General features: G+C 33.7%; 1 protein-coding gene across 5 annotated transcripts in view; it reads left to right on the forward strand.

Annotated features, from left to right (window-relative positions):
• The window catches only part of LOC132754503 (PR domain zinc finger protein 10-like), a 68,546-nt gene that overhangs the window by 39,135 nt on the left and 6,735 nt on the right, over positions 1–22,676 (forward strand). For all 5 annotated transcript variants that reach the window (XM_060745140.1, XM_060745139.1, XM_060745144.1 and 2 more), the window contains exons 11-18: positions 609–705; positions 1,991–2,134; positions 7,725–7,837; positions 10,578–10,757; positions 12,480–12,552; positions 13,732–13,797; positions 17,909–18,075; positions 22,443–22,525. In XM_060745140.1, the coding sequence (XP_060601123.1) occupies positions 609–705; positions 1,991–2,134; positions 7,725–7,837; positions 10,578–10,757; positions 12,480–12,552; positions 13,732–13,797; positions 17,909–18,075; positions 22,443–22,525 (923 nt within the window). The remainder of the gene's footprint in view (positions 1–608; positions 706–1,990; positions 2,135–7,724; positions 7,838–10,577; positions 10,758–12,479; positions 12,553–13,731; positions 13,798–17,908; positions 18,076–22,442; positions 22,526–22,676) is intronic.

Genomic DNA, 22,676 nt, shown 5'->3' on the forward strand with positions numbered 1-22,676 from the left:
GACTCTACTTAAATCGTTTCCCGCGATTGACGTCATACGAGCCTCGTGTAGCTCCTAAATGTCATGGCCAACTGTAGTTGGCGTAATTGATGTTTTACATTTAAATAGGCAATTTTATTGACGGTATTAATATTTTGATACTTTAAATGGTATAGAATGATATTAAAATAATTGTTTTATCGCAAAATGCACAAGATTTGATTGGGACAAGGGTATTTGCAATTGAAAAATAAGGACCCACAAGGTCTACAGCTTAGATATTTTGCAAAAGGCATTTCTATTAAACTTCTACCAAGATTGTGCAAGTTATAGACCTGGGGTCAAAATTGGCCCCGCCCAAGAAATCATTGATTTTCATTATGTACATCATTCATTTGAATCTTTATACATGTATCATAATTATGCTTTCACTTAGCATGAATTTTCTCATTTGTGCAATAATAACGCAAGTCTTTTATAGGATTACTAGGTCTGTTTTTGCTATGTATTAATAAGTTACTGTCATTTGATACATGTTGTGTTGACACTTTAATAAGAAATTTCATCACAATATATTTATACTATAACACTATTATTATGTCTTTGTCATTACTAAATGTTTATTTTAGCGGAGAAAGTCAAGTCGTATAGCTGATTTAGATAGTGAAATTCCTTTACTTAGAAAACCTCGGTATGAATCTAGGACTTATAATCCAAGAGAACTTTGTAAGTTTATTCTTTTATACTAAATCTTCATCTTATTTACATTTATGTACACCTGCAGATAAGATAAAAGGTGAAATTTATCTAAATTTCTGAAATGTGCAAATACAATAAAACTTAGTCATAGTGAACTAGTCAGGAAGACTTCTTGCACACTATATCTAATATATATATATATATATATATATATATATATATATATATATATATATATATATATATATATATATATCAATATATAACCAATATAAGGAATAATATCTTAAAAAAAAATGTAAAGCAAACATTCACGAAGAGTTGAAATGTAAAATTATGATATAATGTTATTATAAATTGTTTGATACAATACAGAATTCTATTGGACATAGCTTCAAAAATGTATCAAACCTATGTTGAACAAGATCCTAGTCAAGTTCAATACAAGTTTTGCAAGTGTGTACAAGTCCAATAGAACTAGTATTGTAACAACAATGTAAAATGACCTCTTTTTTTCACACCACCAGTTTTTGATATTTTGACAATAAGGATTTTAGATGGAATTTTTGAACCCTGAAAATATAAACAAGGCTTAGCTGAACATTTTATAAAAAGCATTTTTCAATAAGGTAATGTAGACAGGCTGTTTCTTTCCTCACTTTAATACAACTTGTGCATGAAAATGCAAGTGCTTAAAGGAAAAAGATGTACAAAGTTCCTGGACTGGATCAGTATCTCAAAAAGTCTTTCACCATTAAACTTCACATGGTGACAATTTATGTCTGCCTGCAGTTTTTGATTTATTGATTTTTTTGAAGAATTGTTAGAAAATATTCACCTTTAGAATATTGAAATTTTGAGACACAGGCCACTTTAAAAATCGTCAATTCAGTTGAACAAGCTTCAATTATTTCAGAATTGGGAGTCAAAATATTATAAATAATGAAAATTGATTTATTATTAACATAGCTATGCCCCTTCATATGCAAATAATCTATTACAAATATGCTATTACCTAAAAAGTAATAGACTATATTTTTGTACCTCCATCCGTCTGTTTGTTCTCATTTTGTGTCGCACGTAACTCAAAAAGTATTTGACCTAGAGTCATGAAACGGTACAGGAATGTTGCTCAGCATGTGTAGCTGTGCACCTGGGTATTTTTTTTTTTGATGTATTAGGTGTTTGTTGAGTTATTGTACCATTCTTTTGCATTCTTTTCTAACATGAATCTAAAAGCTATTGATCCTATATTTTATAACTAAATATCATATACATTAAAATGATATGTTATATTTTTTAAATTAAACAGGGTGTGATGAGTGTATGCGAAGTTATGATGTGGAATGTGAGCAGCATAGGTTGATACCTATCCTAGATAAAGTTGTTCTATCACGAGCATGGGCAAGTCTACCACAATCACTTAACATCTTCAGGATAGAAGATGATAATAATGGTAATATGCTACTGTTGCTAATACTGCCAATTTTTATATCCTTACTTACGAGGGTTGTTCGCAAAGTGCGTGTAAAAAGTTGATTATAGAAACGCACGCTTTTCTGATGCCAGTGGATCCGTTTCTGTAGGGTTTCTGAATACCACTCCTGGTCAAAAGTTGCAATAATATTGTGAGTCACCAGTTTAAACTCTTCAGAAGTCTGTAAACAAATTCCTCGCAGCTGTGCCTTTAGTTCAGGAAAAAGTCCATGGGAGTGCATGTGGTAACAATTCAATGCAAAGAAATACGATTTCCATCATAGTCTCTCTAACTATAGAGCGTTATCTTGATGCAGAATTACTCTCTCGAATGGAAAATTGGGACGTTTCTTTCTTAACCTTTTACCCCATGAGCATATTGCGAAAAATGGCCATTTTCAAGTTCAAACTGCTATGAAAGTATGAAAAATGCTTCAATACTAATGAAACTTGGCACAAATGTTGACTACACCAGAGCCTCTGTAACAGCATGCTCAATGGTAAATTTCCTGTTACCATGGCAACGGGGGGACGTCTCAAAATTGCCAAAAATCACTATTTTGCATTGTTTTTTTCCATCAAAACTGATTTCAAAGTGCTGCAACTTCTCAATGAATTGAGATAGAGTAAAAGGCTTTTCAGCGTCGGTTACTAGCTACCCTAAGATCGACCAGAGGCCATTTTTAGCCTGTCACATGTTCAGAATTTTCTTGGAGATGAGGGGGACTCCGCCCCCTTTCAAACCCCCCAAACAGAAGGGGGCACATCCCCCTTCTGGCAACCCCCTGATGTAATATTTGGATGGGGGACAGCGCCGAAAAAGTGGTCACTTTTTTTAACAACATTTCTCAAACGAAAAACAGTGTTTGGGGCCTAAATAGGGCATTTTTTCACTGTTTGAGGCCTCAAAAAGGGGGGGGGGGGCAAAAAGCCGTCGAAACACGCTTATATAAGGGAAAAGGTTAATGCACGTGCGAGATCCCTTCTAAGAACCTTAAATACACAAATACAAGCATACTAAGTTTTTGCAATAATTATGATTCATCCATAGATCTTTGTGTTATATTATATATAACTTTTTTCAATGATATTTTATCTAAAGATTTATGTTTTCAACAAACAATGATAATGTTAAAATTTACCTTTAAATTTTACCTGTGCGTTCTTAGTTTGCCCGTCCGGAATCTGGTGTTGCAGAATCATGCTCTTTCTATCCTTGAAGAATAGGAACATGTGTTTGTCACTGCTTCAGGTTACTTTAGCTTTTCTAGTGGGTGGTGTCTGCAGGGTCTTCCACATGGATGACTGGATTTTGGATTAAGGGTCGAAGTGTGACAACCAAGTTTCATCAAAGGTAACAATGCGGTCTAAAAATGTATCACCTTCTAACTCCAATCACCTCAGAAAGGCTTTAGAACACTCAGCACGACGTGCCTTGTCATGATCCGATAGTAATCTCTGGACCCATCTTGTGCTTACTTTAGACATATTTAAATCGTTTGTTGATTGTTATACAAGACATACAGCGGAACACCCAGCAATTGCCCTCACAGTTAGGCGAAGTTCTTCTATAACAAGAGGTTGAACTCTTTTCACATTTTTTGGTCCTTCAACTGCTGGTCAGCCAGTCATAGGCTCTGTTGAAATTGAAGTGAAACCATTTCGGAACCGATCATACCACTTATAAACAAGTGAGATACTAATTTTACGTTTTGAAGCAAGTTTCTACCATTTCCCGTGCTTGTTTTGGTGTGTGACCCAATCCCAAAATCTTCAAAATAATGGTTGCCCCAGCCAGTGTTACCAGCCTGTGCTAACATTCAAACATGAAATCAAATAAAAGCTGTGGTGATCGGTTTAAGTTAGTCGGCACTTCATCTGAAAGAAAAGATATTAGAAAAAATGCTTTCAATACAATATTATTCCAGTTTTACACGGACTTCGTGAACAACCCTCGTAAAAAGTAGAAAGTATTTATTTAATGGGGTGGTCTATCTGTATGTTCATCAAATTTTCCTTTTTTGATCCATCACTTAAGAAATAAGAAAAAATAAGCCACTGTTTGTTTAATTTGATTGGGGACATTTCCCATGGCCATTAGATGACCCCTTTTGAACAAGGTCAAATTATTGAATTTTGGCAATTTTCAACTAAGTTGGCATAGTTCAAAAAGTATTTGACCTAGAATGTTGGTCAGCATGTGTAGTTATGCCTAGGGCTTTACTATATATTTATGTAGTATTTGTTGAGAAATTTTGCCCTTGACTTGGTAATAACCATTTGAAAATTTTCCAAAAGGAACACTTACTACAAAACTGGCAATGACAATTAATTCAAATGTTAACATCATTAAGGTCAAGTATTAAATTTGAATTATAAATTGTTCAAGACAGTTATATTTTCTTCAAGTATTCTTTACTGCAATATTCTTTCTTCAATATCTGACATTAGAAGTAAGAACAAGAGCTGTGACAGAATGTGACAAATGCCCCCGAAGGATTCTAGTTATAAAACCACCTATTACATGTTAAGTGTGGTGGTAAAACTTGACAAAGTTGGAACCCCAGCAGTGACCTTTAAGTGAGACAAAGAAACCTGGGTCTTGTTCATAACACATTGTTCATCTATGGTGACTTTATATTTTTTAATAAAAATTGAAACTTTCATGTATATGGAAGTTACAGAGCAGACACAACAACCACCATTTATATGTATATAACATAAGTATTGAAAAAGTTTAAACCGCAGCAGTGACCTTGAACTGAGACATAGGAACACGGGTCTTAAGGGCAACACATAATACATTTACGATAATTTCATATGTGAAATAGAAAATATAATCCTTTCATGCATATTAGTTTCAGAGCTGACACAACCATCCCTGCCTATATGTATATTAACATCAAAATTGACAAAGTTTGAACCCACACAGTGACCTTGTCCTAAGTTGAAGAAACCAGAGTCTTGTTCCTGACACACCATACATCTATGGTTATTTCATATATAAAAGAAAAAATTAAAAGCCTTTCATGCATACTGAAGTTTCAGAGCGGACACGACCACCACTATCTATATCCATATAACATAAAAAACTAGAACTATCACTAAATATGATTAACACCCCCGCTAGACTGCTTCGGAAATGAGGAAGTTACTAGTAACAGAATACCTTGCAAAAGAACTGAAAGAGAGTTATGGTTGTGGGCAATTAAAGATAGTTGTGGTTCCTGTATGTTGCATTTCCTTTCAATGTGGTTGACCATTGATGAAGTTTTATTGAATTACTTTGTAAAAAGTCCAAAAAGAGTTACCCTTCTTGAGCACCGCATTTCCTCTCATTGCGCTTGACCATTGAATGAAGTTTCATTGAATTCTAAACATAAGTTTTTAAGTTATGCACCTGACAAGGAAAAGTATCAAAGGGCAATAACTCTGTTGTTTATCAAATTGTGTTATTGTTTTATGTGCACTGCACTTCCTCTTAATGTGCTTGACAATTGTATGAAGTTGTATTGAATTCCAACTATTAGTCTTCAAGTTATGGTCCGGACAAAAGAAAGCAATGGAAAAGTAACAAAGGGCAATAACTCTGTAATTACTTTAGATAGAGTTATGGTTCTTGTGCACTGCACTTCCCCTTATTGTGCTTGACAATTGTATGAAGTTGTATTGAATTCCAACAAGTTGTTTTCAAGTTTTACTCCGGACAAGTAAAAGTAACAAAGGGCAATAACTTTGTAATAAGTCAAGATGGAGTTATGGTTCTTGTGCACTGCACTTCCTCTTATTGTGCTTGACCATTGTATGAAGTTGTTTTGAAATCCAACTAGTAGTTTTCAAGTTATGCACCTGACAAGGAATAGTAACAAAGGGCAATAATTCTGTAATTAGTGAAGATGGAGTTATGGTTTTTGTGCACTGCACTTCCTCTCAATGTGATTGACAATTGTATGAAGTTATATTGAATTCCAACTATTAGTCTTCAAGTTATGGTCCGGACGAAAAAAGGCAATGGAAAAGTAACAAAGGGCAATAACTCTATAATTACTTTAGATAGAGTTATGGTTCTTGTGCACTGCACTTCCCCTTATTGTGCTTGACCATTGTATTAGTTGTTTTGAATTCCAACCAGTAGTTTTCAAGTTATGCTCTGGACAAGGAAAAGTAACAAAGGGCAATAACTCTGTATGAGTGAAGATGGAGTTATGGTTCTTGTGCACTGCACTTCCTCTCAATGTGCTCAACCATTGTATGAAGTTATATTGAATTCCAACTATTAGTCTTCAAGTCATGGTCCGGACGAAAGAAAGCAATGGAAAAGTAACAAAGGGCAATAACTCTGTAATTACTTTAGATAGAGTTATGGTTCTTGTGCACTGAACTTCCCCTTATTGTGCTTGACCATTGTATGAAGTTGTTTTGAATTCCAACCAGTAGTTTTCAAGTTATGCTCTGGACAAGGAAAAGTAACAAAGGGCAATAACTCTGTAGTTAGTGAAGATGGAGTTATGGTTCTTGTGCACTGCACTTCCTCTCAATGTGCTTGACCATGGTATGAAGTAATATTGAATTCCAACCATTAGTCTTCAAGTTATGCTCCGGACAAGGAAAATGTAACGGACAGCTGGACCGACCGACCCACCAACCAACCGACCGACTACCGAGTGACTCCTATATACCCCCTAAACTTCATTTCGGGGGTATAATGACAAAGTTTGAACCTCCACACTGACCTTGACCTTAGTTGTAGAAACTCGAGTCTTGTTTGCGACACACCATATATCTATGGTTATTTCATATGTGAAAGAAAACTTACAATCCTTCCATGCATACTAAAGTTTCAAAGCGGACACGACCACCACCATCTATATTTATATAACATAAAAAATGACCAAGTTTGAACCCCCACAGTGACCTTGACCTTAGTGGTAGAAACCAGAGTCTTGTTCGCGACACACCATACATCTATGGTTATTTCATATGTGAAAGAAAAATTACAATCCTTCCATGCATACTGAAGTTTCAGAGCGGACACGACCACCACCTTCTATATTTATATAGCATAAAAAATGACAAAGTTTGAACCCCCACAGTGACCTTGACCTTAGTGATAGAAACCTGAGTCTTGTTCGCGACACACGATACATCTATGGTTATTTTATATGTGAAAGAAAAATTACAATCCTTCCATGCTTAGTGCTATACTTAAGTTTCAGAGCGGACACGACCATCACCTTCTATATTTATAAATAATAGCAAAGTTTTTAACCTCCACAGTGACCTTGACCTTAGTTGTAGGAACCCCAGTCTTGTTCATGACACACCATACATCTATGGTTATTTCATATATGAAAGAAAAATTAAAATCCTTTCATGCATACTGAAGTTTCAGAGCAGACACGACCACCACTGTCTATATGTATAGAGCGGGACGGACGGACAGACGGAGGGTTCGATCCTAATATGCAACCCTTCAAGGGCATAAAAAATTGAGTGTGGTCCCTACCTCATGGTTGCTCTTGTTATATTTAATATGGCATATATATTTTGTATAATTATTCTATTTTCAGAACTTGGTATATTCAACAAAAGACCTATTGTGAAGTTCACACAATTTGGTCCATTTGTAGCTGAATTATTAGACTCTGAGGATAAAGTTACTAACAGGAAATTCCCTTTAATGGTATACATTTTATTATAACTCTTTATGAATTTTGATTTTAGTTTTTAGCTAGACTATTCAAAATAGTGGGGCTATCCTACTGATGTGGGTGCAGAGATCAGCTTTGGCATTACACTTTTATTTGGTTATTTAAGATTTATGTAACTTATTAGACATCAACTACTGAAAATAGTTGTTTGTACGTCAGACTTATATTTTAGATCATTATCTAAAGCCTTGATTTTCACAGAACATGTATTATGGACCTTTGTGAACTTAGAATTTATCATTTCGATGACTGTGTGAGAGGGTTGTGACTCAATATTCTGAAATTATTCAGGAGAGACAAAAAACTTTTTTTTAGCTCGGCTTTTTTTTTTTTAAAGTAAAGGTATTGTTAGTCATGTTGGTGTTGCCGTCCTCAAACTTTAACCTTGATTATAATTTTTTTTCAAGTTCTTGGTATATTTTCTTCATAATTGGCCACAACAAGACCTTTAAGTAGACCAGGCTTTTTTTTTGCTGATTTATGCTACAAGTCGCAATAACTTGGTTATTTTTGAATGGATTGTTTTCAAACTTGAACATAATAATCTTTTATGATAGACCTTCAAAATAGTCAGACAGACCTTGACCTTCAATCATAAATGAGCTTGACCTTGAAGGTCAAATTATTGAAATTTTCAGTTCTTGCTGTAACTGGCTATAACTTTGTTATTATTGAATGAATTGACTTATACTATAACACAACATTTTATAGGAAAACACCTTCATGTATGTCAAACTCAAATTGACCTTGACTCTTTTATGACCTTGACCTTGAAGGTTAAATTATTGAATTTTCACTGATTTTTGCTATAACTGACTGGTAATCGATAAATGGATTATCTTTATACTTTGACACACAACATTTTGGACAAGACCTTCTAAAAGGTTGAACTGCCCTTGACCTTTAAATGACCTTGACTGTCAAGGTCAAATAATTGAATTTTGGTTAAATTGTCATAATTTTATTTATTTACAGATTTGATTCAAACTTAGACAAAACAAGACTTGCTACCAAACAAACATATTGAATAATTTAGATGTGACCTCGGGCTTAAATTAACCTTGACTGTTAATGTCAAATTAATGAAATTCTCTTGTTTTTGTTTTTTTTTGCTATAACTTTGTTATTTATAAATAAATTATCTTCAAATTTAGGCACAACACCATTTAGGTTAATACCTTTATGTATGTCAGACTCAAAGTGACATTGACTAATGTATGACCTTGAAGTTCAAATTATTTAATTTTCACTGATTATCCCTATAAATGGCAGTAACTTGGTAATTAATCAATTGATTATTTTAATACTTGGACAAAACAACCTTTTTGAAAAGATCTTCTTAAATGTTGAACTGACCTTTACCTTAAGCTTTGAATAACATAGTGCTTTTGCCTTTGCCGCCTGCCTGTCCAATTCAGCTTGTCTGGCTTTCACAGGTCAAACTGCTTGCGGATTTCAGTGAAACTTCACAGGACAGATCAGTACAGTACCATTCTTATTTGAGGGTATCGCTGGCACGGTCTGCACCGCTGCACAAAATGGCCACCAGAGCTATAAATGGAAAAATCTTATCTGGTTTTCACAAGTCAAACTGCTAGCTGGATTTCAATGAAACTTCACAGAAGTGATCAGGGCCATCCCTAGTTGTGTATATTGCTGGCATGTTTCTTCCGCTACACAAAATGGCCGCCTGAACAAAAAATAGAAAAATCTTGTCCGGCTTTCAAAGGTCAAACTGCTGGCAGGATTATGCCAAAAATTCACAGGAGTGATCAGTACCATACCTTGTTTTGGGACACATATGTTTTTGTGACATTAGCCCCTTCTAGTTTAGATATGACATTGACCTTTAAATGACCTTGACCGTAAAATGATTAAAGTTTGATTATATTTTCTTAACTTTGCCATTTATTTATGGAAAGGATTTTTACTTGGACAAAACAGCAAGTGCGACTAGATAAACCTATTAAAAATTTAAAAAAGGAAAAATATATATTTTTTGCATTTTGATATTTGACTTTAATTCAATAATAATTGATTTCAATATTGATTGGTAATGTTACTCTATTTTGTCTACAAAAAATATTATTAATAAAGTTTCTGTTACAAACCTTTTGCACACAATTTTTTTTAAAGAAAATTTCAGAAAATAATTTGGTGCGAAAGATTTGTAACTAAATTTTTGCTTCAAATTCTGATAAATTTATGGGTCAAATGAACAAACCCTTGTTTAGTTGTGTTCAGTAAAAACTAATCTGACATATTGTTGGAATGTTTCATTCTCAATTTATACTTTATACACAAATCTCTCTTATATTGCATATGGAAGGTGATCAATATACACAAATTTTTCTGATATTGCAGGTGGAAGGTGATATTTCTGATCTTGCTGTTTGAAAGATGATAAATATTTCGCATCTGATTATCACGCGACACTGGGTCACGGAAGTTCTCAAATGAAAGTAGTTCTCTCTGTACCACTACAGCAGTTTACACAAATTTCTCTTATATTGCAGATGGAAGGTGATCAATATACACAAGTTTATCTGATCTTGCAGATGGAAGGTGATAAATATACACTTATTTAATTTCAGTGGTCAATATACACAAATTTATCTGATCTTGCAGATGGAAGGTGGTCAATAGACACAAATTTCTACTTTATTGTGGGGAGAATATTATTGAAATTATTCAAGTTGTTGTGTATTGCAGGTGGAACGTGATGGACATACATTATACTTTGAGGCATGTGATGAGAATGTATGTAACTGGATGATGTTTATACGTCCCGCACAGAATTTTGCAGAACAAAATATGGTAGCCTATCAGCATGGGAATGAAATATTCTATACTGTCACTAAGGATATAAATGAACCCAAAACTGAATTAAAGGTATTAAATTTTTTTTTTAAATATTCTTCTACAATTTGAGTTCAAGAAGGATTGAACAATTTTCATTGGAAGAATCATCAAAGTACCAGTTTCAATGACACATTTTAAGAAAGTCAGAAGTGAAAAGTTAGTGTCAACTTTTTAGATTGGCTTAAATAAGATCAGTAAAGAAAGTAAGCTTGTACTGTTTGACTAGTTGAATTTGGGTATTAATTGGAAAAAAAAAAGAGATCAACAGTCATAGAAGAAACAAATTAATTTATATTCTGTTTTTGACTTTAGTACAGGAACAGACTATATGTGTATAAAATATAAAGGTTTTTGACTTCAAACCACTTGCCTCTCACTGCTATAGGTTTGAGTTGCAACATTGTCTTCAACTTCTTTCATGTGAGAAATCCATCTTTTTGTCTGAAATAATGCACAAAGGGGCATTATGGGAAATGACCTATACTGTGTTGATGTGATGTAAAACCCAACAAAAAAATGCAATGAGAAATGTTTCCAAAGAATGGAAATGGCACAAATGTTCACCATAATAACATTTCATGAGCTAACACCCAGACCTCTACCTGCAACGTCCAGGTTACACTGGTCAACATTGTCTGTTGGAAGGTAAAATTCATGTCTGGTCCATAACTTTTTCATCCATCAAGGGATTTTATTTAACCTGGCACAGATTTTGAAAATAAGACGATGTGTGATGCACAAACCCCAGACCCATACCTTCAAGGTCACACCTAGAGGTCAAACTGTTTGATGTCTGGTTCACAACTTTTCTTCTCATAAAAAAGGATTTTGAAATAAGTTTCCAGAAGTATTCACCATAATAAGACAATGTCTTACACACAGACCCTTATGACCAAGGTCAAAGTCACACCTTAAAGTCAAAGCTTAACATGGTCTATATTTTCCTTGTTCAGAAAATAACTCACTAGTACATCATAGAAGATAAGTCTCTTATTAAAATCAAAATTGAAACATGCACCTGTCTCTAAAAGAAATATATTTCAAGACTTTGTTATTGTCTGGCACCCTGTCATCTGTTGTCCATTTTTAACATTTTTACTTTAACAACATCTTCTCCTAAACCCCTACACCAATAGTGATGAAACTATACAGGAATGATCCAGGCATGGTCCTCTCCAATAATTAAATTGCTTTTGCTGAACAAGATGGCTGCAAGAGCTAAGAATTAAAAAAAATCTTTAAACAACATCTCTTCCTTAACTGTATGGTAAATTTGAATGAAATTATACTAGAATGAACCGTCCATTGATAGTTGTGTATAATAATTGCACAAATGGTTCTGGTCTGCTAAACTAAATGGTAGCAAGAGCTTAAAATAGAAAAGTCTTTAAAGAACATCTCTTCCTTAACTATTGGCTTGATTTTGAAGAAATTATACATACATGGGCATTGAAACTATACATACATGGGCATTGAATGGTCCTCTAAAAAAATTGTGCAAATGGATTCTGGTCTGCTGATCAAGATTGTCGCTTAAAACTTTAAAATGACATCTTCTCAACTATTGGGTAGTTTTTGATGAAACTGTACAGGAATGGTCATTTTTATATGGGGTCAAAAATTAGGTCACATGACCCAAATATGGAAGTCTTTGTTTACACTCAAATTTGCACAGGCCCTCCAAGTCCGAGCGAACGAAGTCCAACTATACATGTAAAGCATATTATGCAGTATGGTGTGAATATTGTACAGGTATGGTATGCTGCCAGTTATGCTGAAAGATGGAACAAAACAATCTATGAGGCCACAGAACAAGACATACAAGGTAATATACGTGACTTGTTTCAGAACATGTCTGCATTTAAGGTAAATAGTAAGTTGATGTTTTACCAACTGTATTAAACAAATTAAGAATCTTCTTTATTGAAAGCTTGTGTCAGTACTCTCAAACGTAACATACTGTATCTTTGCATAGTCATTTTTATAGGCCCGAAATTTTTTTAGCCGTACCATGTCATGCACCTGGTTGTTCGTCCGTCTGTTAATAGCAATTTTGCAGTGTATCATTGTAAATTGACCCATTTGAAGGAATTGGAAGTACTTTGCAGAAATGTAAACAGAAAAATAAGATAATGAGACAATATGCGGGGCATGTTATTGACTTTGTCAAGTAAAGATCACTGTACACAATATAATATTATACTGCTCGAGGTCAGTTAAGTAATATAGACATACATCAGAAAACACATTTAAGTCTTATTATGTGATATATCAAAGCTTAGATATTTTGCATGTAGCATTGCTTAGTAGACCTCTACATGAGATATATAAATCATGACACTCGGGTAAAATGGCCCCACCCATGGGGTCCCTTCATTCACATTTAAGTCTTGTGTGAAACTACAATGTCCAGAGCTTATATATTTATCATGTAGCTTTGCATTGCATTGTGAACATTTAGTAAATAGAAATCAATCATGCCCCTTTGGTCTAGTAATGCTTGAAATACCCATAATGGCTGCGGGGGGTTGGGTTACACACATGACTGATATTAATCATACCACTTGGGTCAATATTTGCCCCGTCTGTTTTTTTTAAAATTAGTTTAGACAGGCTTACAAAAAAAACCGAATAAAATCAAACATACTGTGGAAAAAAAACACTGCCCAGAGCTTCGGTATTTGGCATGTAGCATTGCTTAATGAATATTAGAAGTTATATATTATAAAAATATATGTTAAAAAATGTCCCCATCTGGGAATCATTTAGTTTGGATTGCCTTCATACTTGGATACAACAGTCCTTTGGACAAGACCTTCAAGTTGATAACACTGAACTTGACCATCATGACCTGGAAGGTCAAGTTACTGAATTTTGCTGGATTTTATCTATAATTGGTTATAACTTTGTTATTTATGGCTATTTTACCAAACTTATTTTATAATTTACTTGAGTGTAAAGTTTTAATGATTGTGTAAATGCTATATGTATTGTTATATTGCAGCCATGGAAGAACAGTTATGCAAGTTTCAGTGTTATGAGTGCCCTAAAAGATTCAAATCTGCATCAGGTAAGTGACAGACAACATATGTTTGAGATGTCATTTTGATGCGGAAAAAAAATTACCAACAAGGCCTACTGTGTGGTCAATTCATAATTATGCACCAAAACTCCAAATTGGTTTCAAATAGCCAATAAACAATAAATTTTGATTCTAACATGACAAAATAAGGGAGATCACCTAAGCTATTTTAGCTCACCAGACACAAAGTGAGGTGAACTTTTGTGATCACTTTTTGTCTTGCGTTTGTCTGGTGTCTGTAAACTTTTACTTTAAACGACAACTCCTCTTAAACCCCAAAGCCAATTTCATCCAAAATTCACAGAAATGTTCCTTTTGTGTTCACCTTTGAAATTATTAAAAAAATGTTCAAAGAATTTAATTCCATGCAGAACTCTGGTTGCCATGACAGCTGAAAGAAAAAAATTAAAAACATATTATTTTAAAAACCCCAAATAGCTAGAGCTTAGATATTTTGCATGAAACATCTTCTAGTGGGTGTCTACCAAGTTTGTTCAAATAAAATCCCTGGATCAAAATTGGCCCTACCCTAGGGGGTCATTGATTTTCCTATAAACACTGGATGGTTGCAAACACTTTGCTATCATCCATGTTCTTTTGGGGATTAGGCTCGTAAGCCAATACCAAGAAAGAAGGAGGCATACTGGCTCGGACTACACCAGACTTAATGGTTTTAACATGTTTTATGTCTTATTTCCAGTTTTAGTTATATTTATCATATAATCATTCATTTGGTCTGATGTTTCTTAGCCAGTTATGCCAAAAATAAAGATTTATAAGTCTATCACTTGTTTCGTGGTTTTAATTTGATTGAGTATAAATATATATTAATAACTTAAAAAATCTCTTTTCAAAAACCAAAAGAGCTAGAGCTTAGATAATAAGCATGAAATATCTTCTAGTCTACCAAGTTTGTTCAGAAAAAAGCCCTGGGGTCAAAAATGGCCCCGCCCCAGGGGGTCATTGATTTTCCTAATATGTTCACATCTTTTGGAACAGACGTTTCCCTTAGCAATAGCAACCAGTAATGTTTTTACACATGCTGATGATGCACTATTTCAGATACAAATATGGACGTTGTGATATCAGTTTAAGATTTAGATTTTATATCTCCTTCTGTTTATAGTTTACAATATTACTTGTACCATGTCATGGCGAGTTTTTATATTCAGGTGAGCGATTTCAGGGTCATCATGGCCCTCTTCTATCCAAGTTATTGCCCTTTTCAGCACCTTGAAAGTGGATATGGTTAACCTAAACCGGCAAGTTGATATACATTAAGTTCTATCTGTACTAATGGCTTCATAATTTCACACTTATCAATACAACGTACATGATCTGGCCAAGCTATATGATTGTGCCACCAATTTTTCCCAGTTATTTCCCTAAATAGGGCCTTTAATTGTTAACCTATTGCGGCAAGGTAGATTTATCATAAATTTCTCTTAATTGCTTCATTTATTAATCATATCTTCCATGTTTGGTAGGTGTATACCTTCAATGATCCTCTAACTTTTGGTGGAGTAAGGTGTAACTGGGGTCAAGGTCACTGGTGTAAAAATAAATTTATACATTTTTGCTCATACAGCCTATATTTCAAAACTGATGTTTTACATGTTGAATATGTACATGTACATACCTAGGAAGGTCCTTTCTTTTGGTTAGGTAATGGGTCAAGGTCAATATCATCTATGCCAAAAAGTTTTCACTTTCACAGGTGTGACCTTTTTCTATTGACTGATGTCTTTTATGTCTGATAGGAACTTGAATTAATTCTTCTACCTTTAGTCAAAGTTAGGGGTCAGTTAGGTCACCAGTGGTAAAAATAGATTTTTACACCTTTGCCCATACAGCCTTTATTTATTGACAGATGTATCTCAAATTTGGTAGGAAGATAACTTGCATGATCTTCTTCATGTCAGTGGGTCAATATCAAGGGTACCAACAATAGAGTTGTTCACATCTGCTGAAACAGCTTTTATTTATTGACTGATTTTTTTTTCATATTTGGTAGGATGATTACTTGCATGGTCTTCTTCCTTTTGAATGAGTAAGGAGTCATTTGGGTCAAGGTCACCATTGCTAAAAATAGATTTTTACAATTTTGCCCATACTGTCTTTATCTATTGACAAATGTGATTTGTTACTACAGTGGAACCTGTCTAATCCGAACTCGTCCAGACCAGAAGAAAAGTTGGGATTAGAAAGGTTTCTGGATTAGAAGGTTTTTTGCATATGTACATGTGAAGGGCAGAAAAGTTTAAGGAAAGAAAGCAGAAATGCAAACTTATAAACTCTTATCATTCATTTTAATACAAATGAATACAAAAAAGAAATAAGTGTTATGTCCTCAAGGGTAAGTTCTTCATTACGATGTAAAGAAGGAGGCTTGGACATTATTATTTATTCGTTTTCTCACACGATTCGGTGGTTATCCTAATTCACTGACAGTTTTGCCGTTATTCAATCCCATGTCATTAAATTTATTACAAAAGATTTCAAGTTATGCTTATGCATAATATCAACATATTTATTGAACATGCCGAAAATCAATCAAAAAGGCAATTAAAGCGGTTATCAAAACAAGCTAAGTGTAATTTTCACACCTTTGCAAATAATATTTGTCATTTATTAAGCAAGCGGCATTACTCTCATCAGTTTGATGTGCAAGATGTGCGATATTTTCATTTTGAATGAAAGTACAGGCTGTAGGTGTGACAATCAACAAACAGTGTTCAGATCCAGGAGGTTAATTTTAGAGTAAAACAAGATCAAAATTTGAAAAAATGGTCCGGAATTCGAAGTAGACAGGTTCCCGATCCGAAAGGTTTTTGACTAGATCTATTAAAAATAGACAAATAAAGTCGGGACCTGGCATTTTGTTCGGATAAGAAAGGATTCCGGATTAGAAGGGTTCAAATTAGCAAGGCATCACTGTATAACTTCTTCATTTCGAAAGACATCTTCTTCAGACTTCAAATATTTGTTCAGACTTCAAATATTTGTTCAGACTTCAAATATTTGTTACTTATTATCACCCACATCATGTGTGACAAGATTCATTTCTCTAGCATGAATATTTCATGAACTTGGATTTTTTTTATAAAAATATTATTTTTGCTCTAACTTCTTTATTTTTTCAAAGGATTTACTTCAAACTTTAAATAAATTAATGAATTGACTTCATATTGAAAAAAGAATATTACCTTCATGTATTTCAAACTCAAATTGACTTTGACTCATGTAAGACCTTAACCTTGAATGTAAAATTATTAAATTTTCACTGATATAATTGATTGTATCTTGGTAATTAATAAATGGATTATCTTCATACTTGCACAAAACAATAGTTTGGACAAGACCTTCTGAAAGGTTGAAGTGACCTTGACCTTTAAATGACATTGACAGTCAAGGACAAATAATTGAATTTTGGTTAAATTGTCATAATACGGCTTTGACTTAAACAAGAACAAAGCCAGACTTGCTACCAAACAAACATTTTGAATAATTAAGATATGACCTTGACCTTAAATTGACTTGACTCTCAAGGTCAAAATAATGAAATTCTTTTTGCTTTTCCCTGTAACTGGCTATAACTTTGTCTTTATAAATAAATAAACTTCATATCAAAACACAACATTTTAGATTGACCTGGACCCATGTTTGATATTGACCTTAAAGGTCAAATTATTTTAATCTCACTGATTATCGCTATAATTAGCTGATACTTTGTAATTAATCAATGGATTATTTTCATACTTGGACAAAATAACCTTTAGGACAAGACATTCTAAGAGGTTGAACTGACCTTGACCTTGAGCTTTAAATGGCATTGACTGTCAAGGTCAAAGTATTGAATTTTGGTTAAGTTGTCATAATTTTGTTATTTATGTACAGATTTAATTCATATGTGGACAAAATAACACTTGTGACCAAACAGACATGTGGAATAATTTAGATTTTAAATGTTGAATATTTTCTTAGCTTTTTCATTTATTTATGGAAAGGATTTATACTTGGACAAAACAACAAGTGTGACATGACAGACATATTAAAGATTAAAAAAGGGAAACAACTTATGCTATAATAAATATTTCAGGTTTACAGAAACACTTGATAACTCATGACTCAGATCCATTGCAAAATGATGGTAATGAGGAACCAAGCTCAAGCCAGACTTTATCCCCATCTCGCCAAAGGAAACGTAAACCATTCCCACTGCAGGCAGGATTTAGAAAGAAACTGCTTTCTAATAAGAAAAACAAGGTACGAGAAGTTGATTTTGCTGCTTGGTAATTTTTTCAATTTTCTCAAAATAGGTTATTATGAGAAATTAAAACAAAACTGTTATGTACCGGTAAACATAATTTCATAATATTTTTAAGTAAATAGGTAACTGATTTTTATGCCACCGCAGCATCTGTAATGCGGTGGCATATAGCGATTCACCTGTGTGTTTGTGGGTGTATTCTATAGATTATATAGTGAACTTAAAAAATCTTCTTGTGAAAAACCACTTGTCCAATTCTAACCAAACTTTTTAATTGATCCTTGGGTGAAGGGCTTCCAAAGTTGTTCAAAGAATTTCATTCCATGCAGAAATCTGGTTGCCATGGCAACCAAAAGAAATTATAAGAATGAATTTAAAAAATCTTCTTGTACAGACCCAAAAGGCCTAGAGCTTAGATATTTTGCATAAGGCATTGTCTGGTACACCTCTACAAAAATTGTTCAAAGTATAGCCCTGGGGTCATTGATTTTCACTATATGTACATATAGTAAAAACTTAAAATACCCTCTTGTCTGAAGGTACAAGGCTTAGAGGTTTGATATTTGGTATGTGTTATTATCTATAGGTACTCTACCAAAGTTGTTCAAATTTTGCCTCTAGTGTCAAAATCAGCCCCGCCCTGGGAGTCATAGGTTTTCCTTATATGTATATAGTAAAAACTTTTAAAAAAAACTCTTCTAGCAATTGACAAATGCTAGAGGTTAGATATTTTGCAGGAAACATTGTGTAGTGAACCTTTAGCAAGATTGTTCAAAATATTGCCCTGGGGTCAAAATTGGCCCCGCCCAGGGGGGGTCATTGATTTCCAATATGTACATATAGTAAAAAATCAAAAAATCTTATTGTCTGAAGGTACAAGGCTTAGAGCTTTAATATTTGTTATATGTTATCATCTATAGATACTCTACCAAAGTTGTTCAAATTTTTCCTTTATGTATGTAGTTAAAACTTAAAAAATCATTTACTCTAAATTGACAAAGGCTAGAGGTTAGATATTTTGCATGAAACATTGTGTAGTGAACCCTAACCAAGATTGTACAAATTATAGCCCTGGGGTCAAAATTGGCTCCGCCTCGGGGGTCATTGATTTTCATTATGTACATATAGTAAAAAAATGAAAAATCTTTTTGTCTGAAGGTACAAGGCATATAGCTTTGTTGTTTGCTATATAATATCATCTATAGGTCCTCTACCAAAGTTGTTCAAATGTTTCCCCTGGTGTCAAAATTGGCCTTGCCCGGGGGCATTGATTCGCATTATGTACACATAGTAAAAACAGAAACTAAAACAAATGTTTTCTGAATTGGAGAAAGCTACAGCTTAGATATTTGACATGAAATGTTGTTTTGTGAACCTGAATCAAGATTGTTTTGAATTAAACCCTTGGGTCAAAATTTTGCCTTGCCCAAGGGGACAGTGACCTACTTTCTTGTCCTTTGATGTACAGCAATAAAATTTTGACAGTGTGCACAGTTTTAGTTGTAAAATTGAACTTTGATATCAAGTGACCTAGATTTTGATGATGTGACCTACTTTCTTGTCCTGTGATGTACAGCTATGAAATTTGAACCATGTGCACAGATTAAGATGTAAAGTGAACTTTGATATCAGCTGACCTAGATTTTGACAAAGTGTCTTACTGTGTTGTCCTTTGATGTAGTCATGGAATTTAGGCTGTGTGAAATATGACCTTTACCACCAAATTCACTAGACTCAACTGCATTGATGTATTCCTACTCTGATCTTTTATTTGAATAACAATAGATTTAACCACTAATCTGATAATAAGAATTTGAAAGGTCAGGGATCTATGCATTATGACAATCTTCAATTGTATAGAAACAGAAAATATCTGTTCCTACACTACTATTTAGTGTTGTATTAATGCGGTGGCATAGCATTTTTCACAAATGCAATCTTGTTTTTTACAGAATTGCCTGTTTATGTTATATTGGTCTGCAATGATTCTTGCTGTTAGCACCAAGCTTCAGTTAAAACTTGTACTGTTGGTTCAGTCAGTGAATATTTTGAAATGTCCACGAAAAGTTATGGATCAGCATTGTTTGTGCCTTGTGGAGGCTGTAAAATGTTGCCCCATAAATTTAATAAGAGATGTTGTATTTACAATCACTGGAGATTGTTTACAACAACATTATTGTTATTTTAGTTGCTCTATTTGGCTTTTCTTCTTTTTTTATGGTTTCCATTTTAAAAGTTATATTGATTGGAATATATTTGCTCCTGAATACTGTATAATCACCCTTAGGATATGTTGCCTGCTTTTTATGCCCCCAGTTTAGGGAGGTCATTTAAAGTTATTGCCCCTGACTAAGTTAAACTTTGCAGCTTTCAACTTGTGTCATGTGAAGCCTGAAAAGCATTTAACCATAGTAAGTCATGAAACTTTACATAATCAATCTTATATATTGCTTGCTTTTAATTACACCACTCTAGGGAGAGGGGGTATTTAGATTTGCCCTTGTCCTTTACCATGGGTGTGTGCGTCAATTCAAAGATCTTGTCACATGTACCTCTAAAAGTGCTTGAGCTAGAGTCAACAGATTTTACAGGAATGTTGATCAGCAAGTGCAGTTGTTACCTTGAATTTTGCGTGTGAATTAATTCAGTTTTGTTAGAGTTATTTCCCTTAATTTTGTTGAAATTTGCAATGGCTTGTTGCCCCAAAAAAGTATTTGACCTAGAGTTAGAAACATTAAAGAAATATTGGTCAGTTTGTGTATTGTGCACTCGAGGTTCGGCTGCTTGTTGATTATTCAGTAATTGCAGAGTTATTGCCATGTCTTAGTAAAAAATTTCTACTTTCAACTTGTGTTGTACGTTGCCCAAAAAAGTATTTGACCTTTAATCATGAAACTGTATAGAAATGTTGGTTAGCATGTGTAGTTGAGTACCTTGGAGTTATCTTGTGCATTTATTCAGTATTTGTAGAGTTATTAACTTTGTCTTAGTAAAATTTGCAATTTTCAACTTTTGTCACACATAGCCCAAAAATTATTTGAACTAGTCATGAAACTTTACAGAATTGTTGGTCAGCATGTGTAGTTGCGCACCTGGGGATAGTTTATGCATTTATTCAGTATTTGTAATTGCCCTTAACCTAAGTAAAAATTTACAATTTGTGTCACCCATACCCCAAACAATATTTGACCTTAAGTCATGAAACAGAAATGTTGATCAGAATGTGCAGTTGTGCACCTGGGGGTTTGCTTGTATATTTATTCAGAATTTGTAGAGCAATTGCCCTTGACTTAGTAAAAACTGTTCCAAAATGTTGTGTCATGTGTACCTCTAAAAATGCTTGAGCCAGAATTAAAAACTTTACAGGAATTTTGATGAGCATGTGAAGCTGTACACTGTGGATTAATTCTGTTTTGTTAAAGGTATTGCCCTTGACTTAGTATAAATTTGCAATTTTCAAATCATGTCACGCTTGGCCCAAAAAGTATTTTACCTGGAGTCATGAGACATTACAGGAATTTTGGTCAGCATGTGTAGTTATTCACTTTGGGTTTGCTTGTGGATTTATTCAATATTTTTACTGTTATTGCCCTTGACTTAGTAAAAATTTTACAATTTTTGACTTGTGTCTTATGAAAATCAAAAAGTATTTGACCTAAAGTCATGAAACTTTGAAGGAATATTGGTCAGCATGTGTAGTGCATTTTAAAGTTTATTATTGTGAATAAATGGTCATGTTTTGTGCATTATTTTTGGATTGATTGTGAAAAAAATATCCATAAATATGTAGCTTCTTAAGACAAGAGTCTGTTTAGAAGTACAAAATGTACAAAAGTCATGGTTTCACTGGAATGCCAAAATTTGTGACAAACACAGCATTGAACGTCATTTATTGTCACAAGTTCTGTCATTAAAAGATGGAATTTGAAATAACTACCGGTAGGCATAGTTTTCAAGTACATTAGGAAGAATTGTCATCTGCAAACACTCAGTTGACAGCTAGAAAGGTGAAGCTTATACCTGGATGCCAAAATATTACATTGATGATTGTGTCTGGTCATATCTTTGTCATTTTATTGACACTATTTGAAATAATAAGGCATACTGAGAATATAAAAAATATATAAATCACAGGTCATGGTTCCTTTACTTGGCCCAGCCACGAGGCATTACAAGTCTTGTTAGCATACTTAATAGATATCATGAAGTGAAGTAGTATCTTGATATTTTTTGTTAGATCACTCACAATTATATATTTTAGTCCGTCAGTTTGCAGAAAAATTTGAAAGGAATTTAAAAACGACATCGAATTTCTTGCTATTTCGAAAATAAAATAGTAACTGCATGTATAATTTAATTTCAGGAGCTTGGATCAGCTGAGAATAGTATGACTTCTTCGGGCATGTTTCATTGGAAAAAACGATCTACTAACATATATCTTAACAAGTATGTACTATTTGTTTTAACTTTTAACATATTCATTTCGGGGTGTATGTTAATAGGAAAAATTTAGCACAACTTCTTTTTAATAAATAAAACAATTGGAAGAGGGATTTTGAAATGGTGTTGATCATTTGTCAGTCCGTCAGTTTGGATC

The sequence above is a fragment of the Ruditapes philippinarum genome, unplaced genomic scaffold (genome assembly GCF_026571515.1).
Source record: "Ruditapes philippinarum isolate M1 unplaced genomic scaffold, ASM2657151v2 ctg2356_1_1_1_1, whole genome shotgun sequence".
In the NCBI taxonomy this organism is placed as follows: Eukaryota; Metazoa; Mollusca; class Bivalvia; order Venerida; family Veneridae; genus Ruditapes; species Ruditapes philippinarum.